The 20397-nt window shown below is 32.4% G+C and overlaps 2 protein-coding genes across 3 annotated transcripts; both read right to left on the bottom strand.

Moving 5' to 3' along the window:
* Nucleotides 1-1035: 1035 nt before the first annotated feature.
* Nucleotides 1036-6979, bottom strand: LOC115705125 (two-component response regulator-like PRR95). Of its 2 annotated transcripts, none has more exons than XM_061112530.1 (9): nucleotides 6831-6979; nucleotides 6332-6562; nucleotides 4860-5021; nucleotides 4635-4765; nucleotides 4392-4529; nucleotides 3552-3729; nucleotides 3056-3446; nucleotides 1922-2699; nucleotides 1036-1544 (listed from the first exon to the last, which is right to left on the bottom strand). In XM_061112530.1, the coding sequence occupies exons 2-9, from the start codon at nucleotides 6549-6551 to the stop codon at nucleotides 1440-1442; spliced, it is 2103 nt and encodes a 700-aa protein (XP_060968513.1). In that variant the 5' UTR covers nucleotides 6552-6562; nucleotides 6831-6979; the 3' UTR covers nucleotides 1036-1439. The 2 variants fall into 2 exon arrangements, with proteins under 2 accessions (XP_060968513.1, XP_030488224.2); XM_030632364.2 differs by having other exon boundaries at nucleotides 6701-6920.
* Nucleotides 6980-18930: 11951 nt separating this feature from the next.
* LOC115704693 (28 kDa ribonucleoprotein, chloroplastic) lies at nucleotides 18931-20397 on the bottom strand. Its single transcript, XM_030631893.2, has 4 exons — nucleotides 19938-20397; nucleotides 19714-19815; nucleotides 19294-19599; nucleotides 18931-19199 (listed from the first exon to the last, which is right to left on the bottom strand). Exons 1-4 carry the CDS (start codon nucleotides 20316-20318, stop codon nucleotides 19134-19136), a joined length of 855 nt encoding a protein of 284 aa, XP_030487753.2. The 5' UTR covers nucleotides 20319-20397; the 3' UTR covers nucleotides 18931-19133.

A 20397-nucleotide genomic window follows, 5' to 3' on the forward strand; every position in this document is an offset into this window, starting at 1 on the left:
TAAGTGTGCTTATATATTAGTCCACTTTTCAAGTGGGAGATTCCTTTAATCGATGTGAATAACCCTACTTCCTTTTCTTTTTGTTTTTGTTTTAATTTCCACGCCCCCCGTTAACAATTTAATAGACTCACGAGTTTACATTATAATTTAAATATTAGTTAAGAGCATTGTTAGTGGATACCTGTTGTTAGATATATTTTAAAAATTATTATATTAAATTATATGAGACAGAATATTAAACCTGTTGTTAGATATATTTTAAAAATTATTATATTAAATTATATGAGACAAATTATTATATTAAATTATATAAGACAGAATATTAAATTAGACCAGTCAATATATAACGAAGTATTTGTGACCACTAATACTTTTTAGTATTTCTCATTCCATAATATATAAGATTTTCAAATTGAATTGCACTACGCCCATGATCCAAGACTAGGTATTATATGTCATTGGGAACATTTAATTAGTTTCAGCGCGTTATCCCCGAGCCTTGTCTCCCAAACCTTTTCGGTACTGCAACTTTAATCTGTTATATAAAATCAAATAAAACTATTATGTAAATTATATATTTATATATGTAAAGTTCATTAATCATTCATTTTAAAATTAATTGAGTCCCACGTTTTATCAGTCATTGGGAAAGGAAATGGTAATGGAGTTGGCCGGGCCCGGGCTTTGCCGACAAAAGTATAAGACCCCTTATTTGACTCCTAATACCTCCAAATGTTCTCATCTCGATCGACTGTTACTACAAAGGCCCCTCGGCCCTCTCTATTTTGGCTTTTACACGTTTCTGGACACTTGTGGGGTCATGCCTAGTCAGATCCCACGTGTCACATGAAAGTGTTTCTCTGGTTATAAAAGCACACGTTGCATTTGCATGCATTTGCTTTGCTCCTTTCTGTTTCTACTTTCGGTATATATTTCTTTCCATGATAAAGTTAATTAAGCACGATGATCTGATGACAGCATGTACATATATGAGTACATCTCATGTACACGTAGCATTAAATATGTAGCTATGAATTATGAACTGATATATAATATATTATCATACATTATATATGTAGCATTACAATAACTACTACTATCTGGTACTAAACAAGGCCTATAAATACAAATAATCCACCAATCAAATAAATCTAAGTTCAGTCATCTAAATTCAGTTACTAAGTAGTTATGACACAACCTTTAAACCTTTTCAAGCCAAACTATATAAAAAAAAAAAAAAGAAAACCACGTCGTAAAACACAGCCAAACCAACTAGCAATTCCGAAAGTGATTGCAAGGTTACAACCATCTTTGATAGTCATTCTCGTCACTCTACATCCTACTCCTAGTCCTATAGTTAACGATTGCTTTGAGAGCACAAGAACCCTACGTCAACTTCAACGCTATTGTGTCATAAAGCAAACGAGAGCAATTGATCTTCACGTACTATTACCAATTGGAGGGTCAGTTTGTCCTTGACGAACAAATTGTCCTTTCACCCGGGGCCTCTGTTCTGCCAGTCTTTTCCTGCTCTGATATCGAACCTGTGTAAAAGAATGAGCCAATGTTAGGTTCCAATCTCGACCCTTTACAGAGATGACTTAGTTTGTGATTGATAGTCAACAGTTAGTTTAGGCAGTTACTTAGAGTTAGTTTTCTGTTATTTGTTCAGAGTTAGTTTTCTGTTATAACTCTTTAACAGTTTCTGTTATTCACTCTTGTACTCTTGAAACTAATGCCTATAAATAATGTAATGAAACCTCATTCAGAGGTAACGTTTTGCTAAAGCTTGAGTCCCTACGTTTTGATCTTTAGAGTTATAACAGTGATCATTTGAAAATTTTCAATAGCACAACAGTGAACTAATGAACACTGATAATGACAATTAAAAACAATAGTAAGTACTATGTAGTAGTAGTACCTTTTTCTCAAAGCAACGATCTTTACGTTTCATTCGAAATTTGGTTAGAGCTGCTTCTCTCTGACTCATGCGATGCAAATCCATCCCTCTAAAACTTTCATAAACAAAATGTCCATTGTCGTTTAGACCACGAGAAGTGGTGGTTTTCTCATCAGCCCCGGAAGAAGAATTGGTGTTTCCATCGTTTCTACCACAAGAGCTGCCATGTTCAGCACTACTAATTTGATCTCCCACTCCATTGCAAAAACTACCACCATGGCTCTGATCAGCAGCAGCAAAAGAGCTAGGCTTCACTTCCTCCACAAGATCAAACTCTTTCTTCTCTTGCTTGGTTAGATCAGAAGATTTATGAGTTGCTTCTTCAGAAAGTTGGTAACCTTGTTCCGAGTGTTGACTTGAGGTATTTGCTGCAAATGGAGACTTCTCTCGCTGGCTTTCCGAAATGGGACCCCACGTAGAGGATACACTTGATTGTGTATAAAAGGATGGTAATAACTGGTTGCCTCCAGAATTTTCATACTTTAGACCCTTAACTGGACTCATTCCAAGTTGAGGACTGGGGAAGGACACAGTGGTATGCCCGGATTGCCCAGCAACCGAAGCCGGCAAATTGTAGTGACTACCGCTCCTTGTGGCAGCATGCTGTGGAGAAGAACCGGTGGAGCTAAACGATGGAGTGAAAATTAACTCAGGAGATTTCTTTGGACCCTCCTTTGGGGTAATTTCAGTGTTGGGAAGAGTGGGAAAAAGGGGTTGCAGTGTATTGCTATTACTATACCTGCAGAAGGGATACAATGATTACATATTCAGGAAACATACCACGAATTCCCTCATTTTTTATAGATATATATATGTATATATAATTCAGTACTCTTACAGTTCCACTTAGGCCTTTCTTCCATACAATTCATCAGAGACAAGGAAACCTTCCAAGCTTAATTATACAGATTCTTCTGTGGTAAATTCTTAAAAAGCTTTTTTATAATTAAATGGCACACAAAAGAAAATACCAAATTCTTGTTCCTCTGATAAAGTATTGAGAACATAACAATGGAAGGAAGGTGAGGCTCTCTTGAACCTCAATTAAGCTAACTAAGCAAATCATAAGGCGTCTAAAAGTGATAGAGAACGCACCATGAAAATGCAGAGGCATTAGAATGGTTGAGTTTTGGCCTTTCACCAGTACCTTGGCTATTCGAGTTCCTTGGACAAATTCCTTTCAAAGAAAGTTCCAGCTGTGGAGGATACTCAGAGATGCTTATGCACTGATCATCCGACTTATCAGTGCACCTTGGGTGATCATCAAATGTACCGATCAAGTCAATAGCTCCACAAGAGGGTTTCACCAGTTCGTCATAACAACTCTGAATATTGGCATTAGCATTGACTTCACAATTTTCAGGCTGGGAAGTTTCGACTAGCTTCATTCTCTTATTGCCAATGTACTCTTCCTTTAATCCCAAGAGAGATGACCTAAAAGCTTCATTGCAAGATACAACCTCTGGTTTAAAAAGGTTTGATTTATCTGCAGTTAAATAGCTATTAGCTGCTCCACTCAAAAAAAAAAAAAAAAGAAGAAGAAAATACATGAGCACAGACACAGAGTGGGAAACAAAAGGTTATGGCATACCTCCTTCTGTCTTGTTTTCATGCATTACTGCTTCTTTATTTAACGGAGTACAATCTTCGTGACTCTTTACATTGTTCCTGTCAACTTTAGAAGAATTCCCACTCCTTATCTGTGAAATATCTTGCATATTTTGGACGTGCTCACTCTTAGCTTCCAAGTGAGGCATTGTACAAGAGCTCTGCACAACATGGGAAAACATGCAGTCTCTTAGCAAAAACTTCATGAAATCAGCCTTCAGTGGAATAAGAAAATTTCCCTCAAGCTAAGTAGCCCCGCTTTCATATTAACTTCGACATGGATTTCAATATCTATGTTCTAACCATTAATTTGTGTCCCTTTTGGGTCCACTAGCAATCAAGAATTATATTCAAAGTTGTGACAGTAATTAGCAAACAAGAGGGAAAACATTTGATACTCTAATAATGAAGAAACTTGATACCCAAGTGGAATAACTCAAATGGTCAGACATGTGGTTTGCTCCCACAAGGTCAGAGCTTCGAGGCTGTTCTAAATACCTACATAGCAATTTCAATAGTTTTCTGGTCCCCTTATAAGGTTAGACGGGGATCATAGTTTCAAAAAAATAAAATGTAATGAAGAAACTTGATAAACTCTTCTTATTTGTTTTAGTTGTTAATAACAATTCTAATCACTTCTTACATCATAGACAGGTAGAAGACAGTCAAAAATATGAGAAATGGGCATACAATTAACTCTAACAATGGGCACATAAATTATATGTAATCGAAAGCATACAATTATGGTTGGGAAAAGAAAACATAGATTACCCTATCATTTCTCAATTGACAAAGAATTGACTGGATGATTAAATAAACTTACTTGGGAATCACTCTCCTTCTCACTGCATTCCTTAATTTTCTTTATTGAAACCACACAATCGCTTGACTGATTGCTTGCTGTATTAATTTCAGAAGCAAGCTCCGCTCCATGTTGAGCAGCTGTCATGTTCTTAGAAAACTAAAAAACAAAACCCCGTGGAACGAAAAATATATCATTTATGGTTATAGGAATATGGAATCAACAAAGATAATCCAATACACGCCGAAGAGAAAAGGAACATACGGTGCGCTTTCTCCACACATGCTGCCAAAGATTCTTTAGCTCATTCTTCCTAATAGGCTTGATTAGATAGTCAGCAGCTCCTTTTAACATACACTTGAAAACCATGCTAACTGAATCTTGAGAGGACATCACTACAATGAAAGAATATGTATTATATTAGTTTCACATCTAATTTTGAGGACCACAAGTTAGAGAAAGATACAGCAATTTCTACAGAAAACATACTTATGACAGGTATGTTTTTGCAAACTTCATGCTCCATGACTAACGAAAGAAGTGTGAATCCTGATATTGATGGCAACTCCATTTCAGTCAGTATGAGATCTATGTTTCGAGCCCTCTCCTTTAAAACCTCACATGCTTTCAGTCCATCGGGTACTGCAGAAACTGGTTGACCAAACAAAGTATTCACTTTTAATTACAAACTTTTACCAACATTTTAAAAAAAAATGAATTTCGATGTTGCTCATACATTATTAAGAAAACAGTTATCGATAATGGTTCAAATGCTTATTAAGAATAGGAAAGGATAACCGAATTGAGTTAATTTGGTCGGATTACAAACCAATAATTTTTTTTTATATTAGAAACCCATTCGAAAAAAAAAAAATATCATAGAAAAATGATAGAATTTTACATAAAGATGCAAGAAACTGCAAATTAGCAATGGGAATCTAAGCAATCCAATTAACTATCTAACACAGAGGCATAAAAGAAAAATTGTGAAACATTTAGTCATAAGAAATGTCTGATCTTCATACAGAAAGTCAATGACTAGCATAACTAAACTGTGAAATATATTATTCCCTATGGTTTAACATCAACAAACAGGAGCGGGGCCAGCTTATGCTAATGATGGGCATATGCCTGCCCCCTCAAATTTTTATCATAAGAGAAATTTTTTGTCAATTATAGTAAAATTATATGCAATACCCCCCCCCCCCCCTCTTTCCTAATTTAAAAGCCTACAATAAAGTTATTGAAAATTATTGATGTACTTTAAATAATTCTATTGGGTATACATTTGAATCTGTATAATGTTTTCATCCACTTTATAACTTGGTTCAGACTTAATATTAAACACAAACTTTTTAACACTCATCAGTGATGTGGCTTATTTTTAAGCCCCATAAAAATAAGTGAGGTTAATAAAAAATGATGCATCGGTCTCAAGAGTATAAATCTTATGTATGAAATGTGTCTAACATCTCTCTTTGAATTAACAATCCAAAAAGAAAAAACTTCAAATACTTAGCATGACATTGAAACGAAAGGACTAATGAAGAAACATCGAGTAATTGCTATAACACTAAAGAGGCAAAGAAGGGGTCCAATTGGGAACAAGCTTAACATCTCATAACCTATAATGAATATCAATAACAGCATAAAATCCTACAAAATATAAAATTCCATGTCCAACCCAAAAACCAAAATCACCCAATAGACAGAATTCAAACGCAAAGTTTTTCTAATGTTCCATCTCATTTTCATATTACAACAAAGTACAAAGAATGGTTCTGTTAAAAAACAAAAAACTGTAACTGTACTAGCCTCTACAACAAAATTAAATAAAAAGAATGCCACTAATCCAAGAACGCACAGCAAATATAGTAATACATATACACATATATTACTATACATAAGCCAATAATAGCAAATAAAATGAGAGTAATACATAAAGGAGCAAAGTATTTGACCTTTATAACCGCATTTTCGAAGAAGGGCTGTCACAATCTGCCGCGTGGAATCATCAGCCTCAACCAAAAGAACTCTAAGCACCATTCTGGGAAGATAACTCTCCCACCTAACTACCTCCTTGGATCCGTCTTTTTCTTCTTCTTCTTCATTCTGCTCTCGTTTCTCAACTTCAACTTCCGCCGCCATAAGCTCTTCAATACTCTCAGCTACTTCACCCATTTTCAAACACCCTGTAAACACAACCCAAACCCAAAATTCCAGAAACCCAGTTGAGATTAAAAAAGAAACCACGAGAAAATGCAAATAAAAATACTATTAAAAGAAAAATCAGGTCTACTCTACAACTTTAAACTTAAAAAAAACTCTACCTCATCCTCTTCATATAAAACCCGGGAAAAAAAGAAAAAAAAAAAAGTATCTGAAACCAAATTCGAAAACAAAACTCAAAAAGCAGATTTATTCTCTATTTTAGTTAATAAAAAAAATAAAGAAAATTACAAAATGTTAAGCTCTGTATCACAGCCGCGAAACAAAGTTTTGAGAAAGAAAAATATCTGGAGAAGACAGAGGTGTGGGTGTGGGCCGTGATTGGGCAATGGTTTCTTACAGTACACGTGGCCAAATATGAGCCACCGTATTTGATTTTTTAAGTTTTGTCACATGGTGTGGTGGTGATGATCGACCAAGGTGGTGAAGGGGCCCACTTGGTACTACATATTTCTTAAAATAAAGGTACGTGTAATTTTTATTAATTTTTATTTGATTCTTTGTTTTGATATTTCTCTTGAGGAACTGCCACGTACACCTTGTGCCACCACGAATTTGGATTTCATGGTTGGGAGCATCACACGTGGCAGCTTCTTTGAGAAGTTTCTTTTCTTTTTCACTCTTAACTTCCTCTGCCTCTTCCTATTTCCTAAACCTTCTTCTATTTCTTTCTATCTCTCTCTCTTGGTTTTATATTCTTTTCTACAACTACACCTATAATTGATCGAAAGGAAAAAATCTTCTAAGGAAAATGGGAAAAAAAAAATGTTAATGTGATGCTTGGTGGATATAAAATGATAAAAGTTGGAATATATATTTTTAGTAAAAAAAAAATATTTTTTTAATTAAAATATAATTTCATTAAAATGAATTCACGTTCTAAATACAAAAGATATTGAAGATTAACTGAAATTAGAAATTCAAAAATACTACAACAGGGTTGATACCGAAAGTATGTAACAACATAATGTGCTACTTAATTTATTGATCGTCTTATAAAAAATAATTAAACAATAAATATCATAGATAAAAGAAATTGGCAGTCCCCAACAACAAAGCCAAAAGTTAAACACATTGCAAGATTACTACAAATGACTTGAACCAAAACCATAATGCCACTTTTGGCTCTTAACCCAACTAAGAGTCTCTTAAATTTTTATTATCTCAATGACTTTTGGCCTATATTGGTAAAAAAAATTATTATTCTTTTTTCTTCAACAAATATTATTGAGTATAAGTATTAGATATATTAATATTAAGTTGACCTAGTGCTAAGGTCTAGCGCCCAGGTTGACATATTGTCAGCTTGGGCCATTGCTAAACATTTTTCACGATAAGTTTTTTCGGCATATTCTCTTTGTTCACCAACAATTAAGATACAAGTGATTTTAGGAATCAAATATAAGCATCTATCGGTAAAACTAGGACTCAGCGCCTAAGTTGACCTAATGCCTGGTCCTAGTGCCCAAGTTGAAGTTTTGTCAACCTGAGTCAGTTCGAAGTATTTTTTTCTTGAGAATTTTTCTTGTTTTGTTCCAAAAACAAGATATGAGACTTGAAATCAGGAGAAATATTGTTCAAGTAGTGAGTTATCCTCAAGGAATCACCGGGCGCCAGTGTGCAAACACACTAAGCGCCTAGGTTGGCATTGGCCTGGGGCATGCTGCTCTGTCCTTCAAATAAAGATTATGTTCTAGGTATCAGTCTTATTTTGCCCCTAAAATAAGATTTGGATGTTTTCGTAAGTCAATATCTCATGTACATGTGTCATGTGCAAAGTACATCGATATCCATGTACACTAGTGATCACCTGAGTGTCACCTAGTCGTCATTAGTTATTCATTAGGCATCACCCGTGCATACCAAGTAAACTTACCAAGAGAACTTCTCCAAAGTCAAAGAATAAACTAATCTTTTTCAGATTCACAATGATTACGGTCAGCCGGTCATGATACTAATAAGTGTAATCAGTTGTGGGACGAGATCGAGTTCATTATCTGTCAAAAACATGATGCCCTCCAGCAATATCTATGGGGTTATTCGCGGTACGAATGGTGCGGGTTGTAACTTTTTTTTCAAACCAAACTCCATATGTGGTTTTTGTAATTTCTCAAACCGCAACTGCACTACGAGATCTTAAAACCACACAGTGAAAATACAGTATAGTGCGGTGCAGTTTGAGCAATTTACACTATCATCATTATCGAACATTATAATAAAAATTTAAAAATCAATCTATAAAGTTTTAGCAATCAAAAAAAAAAATCTTAATAAAATTTTAACATTATAACATATATATTAATCATCAAGTTATTATATTAAATTGTCTCTAAAAAATAATGTAAGATATACATGTATTACATATATTTGTTCTTATATGAAAAAAGAATAAAAATCATATTATAAAAATTGGTAACTTTACAATGTATAGTGCGGTGCGATTTGAACCGTAATTACTAAATTTAAAATCGTACTGCACCACACTCTACGATTTGGGGAAAATGTAAATCGCAGCTGCACTGCAAAAGATTTCAAATTGCATTATTTTATGCAGTATGGTACGGTGCAGGTAGTTTGATGAACACCCCTAGGTATGTACGACTAACAACCCTCAAGAGCATGTCGCACCTCTCCAACCTGCAACCATTGCAGGACGGTTAGATGTGATTGTTGGAGGCCCACATATAGCTGGAAACTTGAGAAAAGCATTGGAGAAGTACGTACGGTCGATGCGCCATGAGCATTGTGTCAACATGTTGGAAGTTGAGGAGAGACCTCCCAAGACTAAATGCTTGTGTGATCATATCACATTTGCAGAGTCTGACACTACTCATGTATGGTACCCTCACAACGACCCCTTGGTCGTGGAGATACAAATTGCCAACATGATGGTAGCAAGAGTGATGGTTGACGATGGAGAGTCATCCAACATCATGTTCGAATAAACCCTGGAACGAATGAGTTTGTCTTTGAAGGACTTGGAGCCATACAAGCAGCTAATGTATGATTTCAGTGAAGCGAGCATTGCTCCGTGTGGCAAGATCAAATTGCCACTGACTGTGGAAAAATCCCCACATACTGACACTATAATGGTCACTTTAATAGTGGTCGATACAAAATCTTTGTATAATGCGATGACAGGGAGGCCTAGTCTTTATGACCTTCGAGCCATCTCATCCATTTTTTACTTCTTCATCAAGTTCTCAATGTCGACAAGCATTGGACGCTCGTTGGGTAACCAGCGTGCAGCTCGTGAGTGTTATAATACTTCGCTAGTTGTGGCAAAAAAGACCTCATTGACTGCAAAAGCATCTGATGAGAAGAAGAAGACTTTTGAGGCGTTGAATCTCGCTAAGGAGAAGACAAGGACTGCACCCGCAACTGCCTAAGGGTGCACCCTGGGCTTGGAAGATATCTGCCCATGCTTTGGAGATAATGACTTAGGAGTTGGTTTGACCGAAGAACTAGAAGAGGTCCCTCTCAACGAAGCATACTCGACTAAGACTGTCAAAATCGGCAAAAACCTGGGGCCAACCTTGAGAACACTTCTCGTGGCTTGTCTCTGGCGAAACCAAGATGTATCCGTCTGGTCGCATAAGGAAGTGACTGGAATCGACCTCACGGTCATCTGTCATGACTTTAACATTGACAAAAATAACTTTAAGCTTGTGGAACAGAAATGCAGACTACTTTGACGATCGTTGATGTCTACATCGTGAATTCTTAAAGTGGTCTATATCACTTCTACAAAATAATAATAATAATAATAACTAAAATAAAAATTTATAATTTAATACAATAATTAAAAATAATTTTTTAGGTTTTTACATCACATATTGAAATTTTTAATTTTTTACTTTTTTCTTATGGAGAAGAATTTTTTTCAAAAATACTGTATTTTTTTAAAAAAAAAAAAAAATTACTGTGCAAGGTTTATACTATGTATTATATTAAGTTTTCATAGTTGCTCTACAATTATTTTTTAGTTGTTCCACTGTTGTTTTAATTGTTCTGTTTTGTTATTTTACGGTTGTTTTATAAAAAGATAGTATTTTTTAAAAACAAATCCGTATGACAATAAAATTATAAATTTTTACCTAAAATCTAATATTTTTGTAAAAACCTCATAATTATTTGTCCAGTCAAAAGACATACTTTAGATTTTATTGTAATTTGTAACAATTGGCTATTAATTATCAGACTTCTACAATAAGGGAAGCAAGAAAACATCTCCTAACAGCATAAGAGGCCGGCCAAACAACATCAATTAACAATTTTTCTTTTGCAACAAAAAAAAAAAAAAAAAAAAAAAAAAAAAAAGCATTGTTATAAAAAATTAAGGTGCTTAATATTATTATTAAGTGATACTTTATAATTAATTAATGTTTTTTTTACAATTTTTATTAAAATAAAATAAATAGAACTAAATCTTAAATTGTACTGATAATTACGTATCATAACATTTCTAAATTTTTTTTTTTAAAAAAAAAAAAAAACACCTAACAATTAAGGACTTTATTATACTAACAGTAACAGCCTTGATTATAATTATATGTAAAAGCCAATTGGGTGGTAAGTGGTAGTTATAATTAATAATGTTTCCAATGGTTGAGATTGAGAAGGTTTATAAAATTAATCATCGTTCTATATTAATTTAAATCAAGAAAGAACTTTCTAGAAGTTATTTGCATATTTAATTGGCAATATATTATTGGATAAGAAAGATATAAAATGTAAAATAACCTCTTTCTTTTATAACTAGCTTTTTCCATATTCCTAAAAAAATCTTCAAACTTTTAGCTGTTCCAGAATTTGTGAATCTCAATTGATACACACACCCATCAAACTTTAAACAAATTAAAAAACTATTCTTCGTATGGAATAAGACGTTTGTGCACCAAATTCAATGGTCTATAAGCCTTATTATTATCCTTATATATTTTATGTCTTTTTTTATTCATATTTTAGGTCAAAAATAAGAACTTAAATTTAAGTTAGCTCAATATTAATAGTATAGGTATATTTTATTGTATACTCTAAATTACTTCTCTCAATAGTTTAAAAATTATCCAAAAAAAATTAGCCCTTCTCTCTTTTTCACCATCTTGTTCTCTCTATCTCTCTCTTTGATTCTCACCAAACTCCACCATCGAAACTACCGTTGAACATCGATGACCTCCACCCACAACTCTTGACAACCTACGACCCTCCCTCTCTCTATAGTTCTCTCTGGTGAGTGGCCAACGACCCACGACCTTCGACCACCACCGTCGAATAGACACACAAACGATATGTGGTTTCTTTGTATTTCTTTATTTATTTTTTTGGTAAAATTCAAATTTTTGTGAAATTTATATTTTCTGTAAATTTTTAGAGTATGATATGAACGATAGTGACTTAAAATTTATGCCATGATAAATTAATGGCATGATAATATTAAGGTTATTATACAATAGGGTAGTGTAATATGATGAAAGGTTAGGGATAAATGTTCGATGAGATATGATGGTGGTGCGATGGTTGATAAAGAAACGATATAGTCTAATAGTGGTCCGATAGTAGTACGATATGTGCATAAAAATTTATACCATATCATACCTTATCGTACCGCATTGTACCACTATCGTATTTTATTAATTATCATACCCTATTGTACCCCATCATATCACTATCGTTTCCTATCAAACCTTCATCCCTAACTTTCAGATTACACTATTATCGTACCTTATCGTACCAAAACTCGATTTTTTAACAAAAAATAAGCAAAAACAACACAAAGAAACCGCATATCGAACATCTAAACAACAATAGCGAAAAGGGTTTCAGTGGTTTCTTCGATTTATCGAGTTTTTGGTTCACAAATGGGGGGTTTGCAATTCGTGTGGGTCCTAGCTTCGATTCCTTCTTTTTTTCTTCGATTCTAGTCGGTTGAGGGTATGAAGACGATGTTGGCTCCAGAAGTGAGTGTAACTTAGGTCTTAGTTCAGTCGGTTTCGTGAGAAGACAAGCGAGTGGGAGCGAGAGAAGAAAGAGAGAACGGGTGAAATTTTTGAGAGAAATAATTTGGAGAGACATGAAAAATAAATCTATATTGCTAATAATAATTTAACTTTAATTTAAGTTGTTATTTTTTTTCTAATATAATCATGTTTTATCAAATTTCTCATTGAGGTTTCAATTTTTATTTATTTATTTTTTTGTATGTACAGTGTCACAATAAATAGTGATAAAATATAGCGGCCATGGATGATCATATTAAGTTATTAACCACAGTTTATGAATTATGACACTTCTAACATATTTATTTTGGTAAATCAAAAGATAATTTTGCATATTTAAATTTAACAACATAGCTCATTATTTATATTTAAAGTGCTAAATCACGGATTGTTGGCTTAAGTAGTGGAGTATTGTAAGTCAGTGCTGGTACTAATACTATAGCCTCGTTTGGAACTTAGGATAAGGGCTTCGGATTGGACAAAATAGTCCTAAATTAGAGGAAATTACATTCTATACCATTTTTATATTGTCTTTTTTTATTTTTACTTTTTTTTTAAAGTCTATCATTTTTACCTATTTTTTTAAACATTGTACAAATTTTACCCTTGTCACTTCAAGATACTCTCCATGTGACTCTTTTATGTCAGGGTATTTTGGGTACAATACATGTAAAAAGAGGTATGTTTCAATTAAATATAAAATTAGAGGTAAATTTGATTAATTGATTAATGAAAATGGTATTTTTCAACTTACCCCCTAAATTATGTATGGTTTTTTAAGTGTGGATGGTCCCTTCTTTTCTTTCAAATTGACTTGGGATTGATTTAACCCAGGTTAATATAGTACAAGGACACTCACTTGTATTTAAAAGTTAATTTTATAATCGGTCCACTTGTATTTTGTTGAGTTATGTTTTGTTAAACGATCTGCAAATAAGTTGACTCATTGCTTGGCAAGAGACTCTTGTTTCTCTACAGGTTGTGTGCTTCAGTTAGAGGATTGTTCCTCTGAAGTACGTTCTATTGTTTTGAACGAGTTTATTAATTAAATAATCTCCTGATTTATTCAAAATAAATAAATAAATAATCGGTCTACTATGACCCATACCGAATCATACATTCCCTTAGTTTTAGACAAACAAACCACGAAATTCATTGCAATGTCCTCCCACTTCCATTCAGGAATGGATAATGGCTGCAATAACCCTGCCAACTTCGAACAACAAAAAGGAGGTCGGCCTTCTCTTCTCTTACTTTTTTTCTTGGAAAGGAATGCTTGCTATAAAGGAGGCGGAATTACAGTTCCGTTCAAGTATAATGCTTTTAAAAAAATAATATTATATTTACTGTAAAAAATTCAAACATTTTTTATTGACTTAATTTTTAGAATTTTTGTTTTTATTAGATATTATTTAATTTAAAATACTAATTTTCATTTATCAAAAAATATATTTTATAAACTTATTTAAAAATATTTTATATTTTATATAGTTCTATTTTACACTAAACACAACATAGTTTTAATATATCCAATCCAATCTAATTCCTGAGGTATATTCGGTTGGCACCCAAATGTGGAATTAGGTCAAGTTCTTTTAGAGTTTTCAAGGAAAAAGAATCAATGTTGATGAAATATTTCTTTATGCATCAATTGTTGTTCATACGCTTAGAACTATAAGATACATAATAATAATAATAATAATAATAATAATAATAATAATTTGGATAACATTTTGAACTATATTAATATGTAGATTATAGAGCTTCTGTCTTTACTCAAATTGATTCGATGTCAATTAATGGATAGTCACCTCTTTCATTAGAGTGAATCAAGCTTAATTATGATGATAAAGTGGGTGTTGAGAATATGTGCGTTGTGGTGGTTGCTAGGAACTATCTTGGTAAGGTGATTTGGGTGACCACTTAGCGTTTGTGCTTCTTTGATCCTTTTTGTGGTGAGATTACAGCTTGTTTCTTGGTGGTAGAAACTACAACTGGCCGTGGCTTCTTGTTTGTGATTGTGAGAGCGATTCTAGTGTGATTAATATTCCATAATTCTTATAAACATATTTTATAATGATCCTGAGATTTAATTTATGTTTAATGAATGAACACTATTTCAAAAAAAAAATCAATCTAATCTTAACTTTTAGTCCATTCAATCGCATACCACACATGGCTATAGAATATGCTTTGTATATGCCAATAAAATTCTCACACACAGAATAGCTGTTTTATTTATAATAAGTAACACCAAAATGAGTGAAAACAAGATGTTCTTGAAGAAGAGTTGTTTAGTACACCTATTATATCGTTTTATATAGTGTAGTATTATATTTAGTTGTATTATATGTTTTATTTTCATAGAATATTATGGTTTAATATTGAGTTATATATGTTCATAAAAATATATAAGATCCTCGTATAAATAAAAATTTAATATAGTATTATATAAAAATAAATAATTTGTGGTATAAATATTTAAATTTAATTTTTGATTGTAAATAAATATCTAACTTTAATGTTTACGTTAATAATACCTAAATTATATTTCTAAAATTTGTGTTGGTACGTGATCGTCTTATTTACTCGTTATTTTTTTTATTAATATATTTAAATTAATTTTTAAATGAAAAATAAAAATTTAATTACCTGGATCAATCAATGATTGTATTATGGCTATTGATTTGACACTTAACGATAAGGTCCTACCGAAATTTTAGAATATAACTTAGGTTGTGACACTCAGTAGTTTTGTGATCCGTAATTGAAAGTATTAGGTAAGTTGTGCAATCTCACATCATCTGGTGAAGATATTCTGAGACTGTGTATATATATAAAACTACACAATTGAAGATCTCTCAAATAAACTGATAAGTATTACCTATATTATATTGTTTTCAAGAATCTACCACTTAAAAACTCTTAAATTAAGTATGTTTAACCTGTACTTTTAAAATAAGTGACCGTTTGAGTACAAAATACGTTGTAAATTACAATTACTCTATAAACATATAATATAAAATACAAGTGAATATAATATTACACAATAACATACAATCTAATATCATACATAAAATATAGAATTTTGTGTGAAAGTATGTGAAAATTTCCAAAGTTTTAAATGTTGTAATTTTACTATATTGAGTCAAAAAGAAAAAGAAGTTGGGTCGTTGTTAGGGAATAAATTTTTAGGAGGTTTGTGAATTTTAGCTTTGGTGAAGGATGTAAAGGTGGTCATGGAATGGTAAGTCGTTTAGCATCTTCAAAATGTCGTTCTCTTTAATGGTATATTGTCGTTCAGCATTTTATGGACCATCTAGTTTTGTGGTTCTCATTTGGTTTCCAAATTAGGATTTGTCGTTTTGCCTTTTTAAGGTTCTTCAAATATTTCATTGTTTGGATAAGGACGCCAAATATAATATGCTTATATGCTTTTGTATTGGAGAACATCATTTATCCTTTTTTTTTTTTTTTTTTTCTCAATCTAATTTATATCTTTGCTTTCATTATTGCATCCCTTTCATTATTTGGTATTTCTTTTTTGATGGTGTCATTATTTGAGTTATTTTGTTTTTCTTTCTTTCATTCCTTTTATTCTAATGTCTAGAGCTCTGTCTAGAACATTATTTTAAACCTAAAATAGATACTCTTCATAAAGTTGTTTCTAATTTCTTCTGAGGAATATTCCAGTAACCCCTCGATTGTTAGTGGAGAAAATATCCATTCAATCATATAGCTGCAAGATAAGAGTTAATATAAGAACGAAAGAGAAAACACAACACAATAAGAGGTGTAACTATTAAATTGATGTCGTTGTAAAAAAGTAAATTGTCATATTTAATAAAATCGACAAAATTAATTACTATAGCATTTTTGAAATCTGAATTTGCTTTTGTGTTGGTGTGAAAAGTTTCAATTAAATTTTTTTATATTTTATATATGTATAAAACAAATAAATATTTTTTATATAAGTATATAATATCTTAATATTTATATTTATTAATATATATAATTTTTTATTTAATTGATTGTAATTGTATGACATGGAATTTTCTTTCCTAATTTATTTAAGGATATTTTGTTTAAAAATTGTTCAGATTGATTCATTGAATCTATTTCAACAGATTCATAGTTTGTTTGAATAAATTCTGAATTTTCTTTTCATGAATAGTTTGTATTTACTTTCTAATTGTTTCCCTTACTCTTTTCCACTATCTAAAGTGTATTTAGGGTGTATTATGTATATATACATCCTTAAATCGTTGATTTTGATTATCTCTGATCATGTTTCAAAAAGTTTTTTAAGTTTTTAGAGAAAATTTCTTGGTGTGAATAACTTGAGTTCATAAAGTTCTTACACTTATATTAAAGTGTGTTATGTATTGTTCTTTATGTTAATTGTGTAGGTTTGATACATACTTAGACGCTTCATTAAGTTTGAGGGAAGTTTTGTTCATGAGACACTTTTAAGAAAGAAGAGTGCAAGTATTATGATTGAAGGGAGTTCAAGGTCTTAATGCTTCAAAAATTTAATTAGAAGTTATAATTATAACAATTGTGATAAATTTAAGAGTGAGTCTTTATTTGTATAATTCAATTTAGTTTTGTATAAATTTTATTTTTTAGGTATAGTCTTGTTGAGTGGTAACAATCTCTAAGAATTGTTGATATATCACTTATAATTTTCTGTGTTATTTATTTTTATATGATTATTTTATTTTTAAACTATTTAAATTTATTGTGTTTTTGTTTAAACAATTTTTGCGTGTAAATATTTCCACAACACAATTGCTATTAATTATTTATTTTAAAGAATTTTTTACAGTTAAATCCTCTCAATTATTATTCCACTTGTACTTAACTCTCTAAGCTCAAATTTTGACAGTAGAACCCTCCAAACTACTAAATTGCTTGCAAATTTAAGGTGACATCCATTTTTTTTACAGTTAATTATCAATATAGACTGTTTATGTGTACACTTTGTACATGTGTCAAATTTATATTGGTACACGTAATATTATTATTTTAAAAATATATAAATTATTTCAAAATTTATAATATTTTTTATTTTTATTTTTATAATTTTATTTAATTTTTAAAATAAATTTTGAAAATAATTTTTAAATAATAATATTAGGTATATCAATATAAATGTACCATGTGTACAAGAGCATAAATAGTCCATAGTGACAGTTAACCGAATGACACTATAAATTTGCTACTAGTTCAGTAATTTGGAGGATTTTACGGCCAAAATTTGAATTTAGAGGATTAAATGCAAGTGAAACGACAATTAACAAAGTTTTGTCGCAAAAAACTCTATTTTGAATAATTAAGTTGGTAATCATAAAATCAGAATTTCAACCATCTTCCTATTGACAATCAAGCTTCACATAACGTTATGCTGGTGTGAATACAAGTTATGGGGGTCCAACAACTTTGTTTCCCTGAGAAAGAACAAAGAACAAAGAAGGAAGAGCCAACATTAGAAATACACAGAAAATACTAAATATCACCAACAAAACAAACAATATTAAGATCATCAACATAAAAGACATTAACTGATTGACAAGCAAGCAAGAATATCACTACCCTTCCAATGCATGATATGCATCCACATCCAATATTTTGTTCAAGCCATAACACCATTTCCGACTACAAAGTGTACCTATCCTAATGAAATGAACCCATGTCTAACACAAACAAGCACCTGCGTCAATAATACATACCACCTAATTAAAACCAAGAAAAACAACTAAAACCATTTTCACACTAAAAAGGAAAAATCACGACAACACCTATAAAATTTGTCTACATTGTTTATTTTTTTATTCAATCTTTCTCAGCGTTTTGTTTAATTAATTGGCCACAAAACAGTCTGATGAGAAAAAGGGAATTTTTTGGTTTAATTTTCAGTAATAATATTGTGACTAGTCATCTCGGCCTATACCAAGTTATTGAACAGTTTTAGGAAGAAGCAGCAGCTAAGAGGGCCATTTAAGCTTTTGTGTGAGATGAAGATAAAGGGGTATTTATATGTATATAATGCTGTATGGTTATTGTAAGACTTTCATTGTAGGATTATTGCCTGCAAGCATTACAGATCATAATAACTTCATTAAACTTGTTTGATGTATAATTTTTGGGCTAGCTTCGTTTTCCAAACACCCTTTTCTTTGCTTTGGGAGCCTTAAGTTAGGCCACGCACGAAGTTGCAACTTGATTATCCTCACAGAAGTATTGCACAGTCTTTTCTAGATTCATTAATGATGTGTCTAATGAGTTAAACTGTTTAAGAGACGTCAAAAGTAAGAAACCATCTTCTTCACTTTCTGTCTCAGCTTAACATAATAATAATATTGGTTAAAAAACGTTAATTTACAAGAGGCTACAACAACAACTACTCAACTCATCAATATAGAATAGGTTATACAAAACTGTGGTTGGGTTGGGAATGGACGGACGTGTAAACAACTACGTTAAGCTAGCCTTGCATTCTATTTCTTCTTCACTACTATGTTTCTTTTGGTACCTAAATTGAAGGGCCAATCTTTTTCTGTAACTCTTGTCTTACAATTATTTTCCGACCATGAAACTCCTGCAAGAAAATGAAACAAAACTGAATAAGAAACACAACAAGATGAAGATGAAGAAAAGGCAAGAATATGGTTTGTATGGGATTTCATTCATACCTCTCCATTTAATGATAGTGCAGCGTCCCTTTCTTCAGCTGAAGAGAAAGAGAGAAACCCATAAACTCTGTTCTTGCCTCCTTTACGATCACGTAACACTCGAGCACTTTTTACAGTCCCTAATTGGCTAAAGTGGTCTCTCAAATACTCAGGTCGAACAGACCATGCAAGGTTTCCAACATAGACCTTATAAGGGCTTTCGTATATTTTATTCTCTAGTGGAACAGAGTCCAGTGGCTCTGGATTCCTCCTCTTTGGATTCATGTGAGTCGAAAATTTTACTCGCATCTCTCTTCCCCCAACATCCTTGAGAAAACAAAATGTGAAGAACAAGTTTTTATTAGTTCTTCATTTAACAAAGAAAGAAAAAAACTTCAATCAAAGCAAACCGAAAGAGAGAAACTGAGGTTTGAAACTCACAGTGCCATCCAGAGCAGCAATGGCAGCTTTTGCAGCTTCAATGGATTCAATTGAGACATACCCAGATCCCTTACTTAACCCCGTTTCAAGATTCCTACAAATCTAGAAAAACCCCATTTCACATTTCACAATAAGAAAAATAAAAATTAAGAAAATAACTGCAGATTATCAAAGCTTTTGCCTTGATATTAAGTTTCAGCGTTGGGGTTGGGGAAGAAGACTACCTCAATAGAAAAAATGGTTCCAAAAGGCTTAAACAAATTCATGAGGTCTGGAATATCGTAGCTCCTCGGAATATTACATACATATAGCTTGCACGGTAACAATCGATTATTCCATTGTCGGGTCGAAACGCCGTCATTTTGGTTGTGGTCTTCGTCACTGTTGTCATCTAAACCTTCCTCCTCCACCGGTACCTCTACCGCCACTGCTTCTCCATCTACAACAGCAAAAATGGGCATTTTTGGATGAGGAAGCTGGCATGGTCGAAATAACGGAGGGGATAACCAAGAAACGACTCGTTTTGCCGGAAGTAGTGCTGCGGCTTTGGTGTTAATGAAGGAGAAAGACAGAGGTACTATGCTGGCTGCCATTGCTCTGCTCATCTCTCAGCATAGACGAATGCTCAGCTGTTCTTCTTTCTCTTGCTACTAAAATGGATAAGCTTTTCTAGGCCCAAAAGCC

Source organism: Cannabis sativa, chromosome 1 (genome assembly GCF_029168945.1).
Source record: "Cannabis sativa cultivar Pink pepper isolate KNU-18-1 chromosome 1, ASM2916894v1, whole genome shotgun sequence".
NCBI classification, from domain to species: domain Eukaryota; kingdom Viridiplantae; phylum Streptophyta; class Magnoliopsida; order Rosales; family Cannabaceae; genus Cannabis; species Cannabis sativa.

Bases quoted from the DNA above. Each gene is read 5' to 3' on its own strand.
- LOC115705125 (XM_061112530.1), bottom strand. From the start codon at position 6,551: ATGGGTGAAGTAGCTGAGAGTATTGAAGAGCTTATGGCGGCGGAAGTT. The intron at 3,447-3,551 runs GTATGCCATAAC...ATTTAACTGCAG, and splicing joins TGAAAACAAGACAGAAGGAG to ATAAATCAAACCTTTTTAAA. The intron at 1,545-1,921 runs GTACTACTACTA...TCTTTTACACAG, and splicing joins ATCGTTGCTTTGAGAAAAAG to GTTCGATATCAGAGCAGGAA.
- LOC115704693 (XM_030631893.2), bottom strand. From the start codon at position 20,318: ATGAGCAGAGCAATGGCAGCCAGCATAGTACCTCTGTCTTTCTCCTTC. The intron at 19,816-19,937 runs GTAGTCTTCTTC...GGGTTTTTCTAG, and splicing joins GAACCATTTTTTCTATTGAG to ATTTGTAGGAATCTTGAAAC. The intron at 19,200-19,293 runs GTATGAATGAAA...ATTTTCTTGCAG, and splicing joins CACTATCATTAAATGGAGAG to GAGTTTCATGGTCGGAAAAT.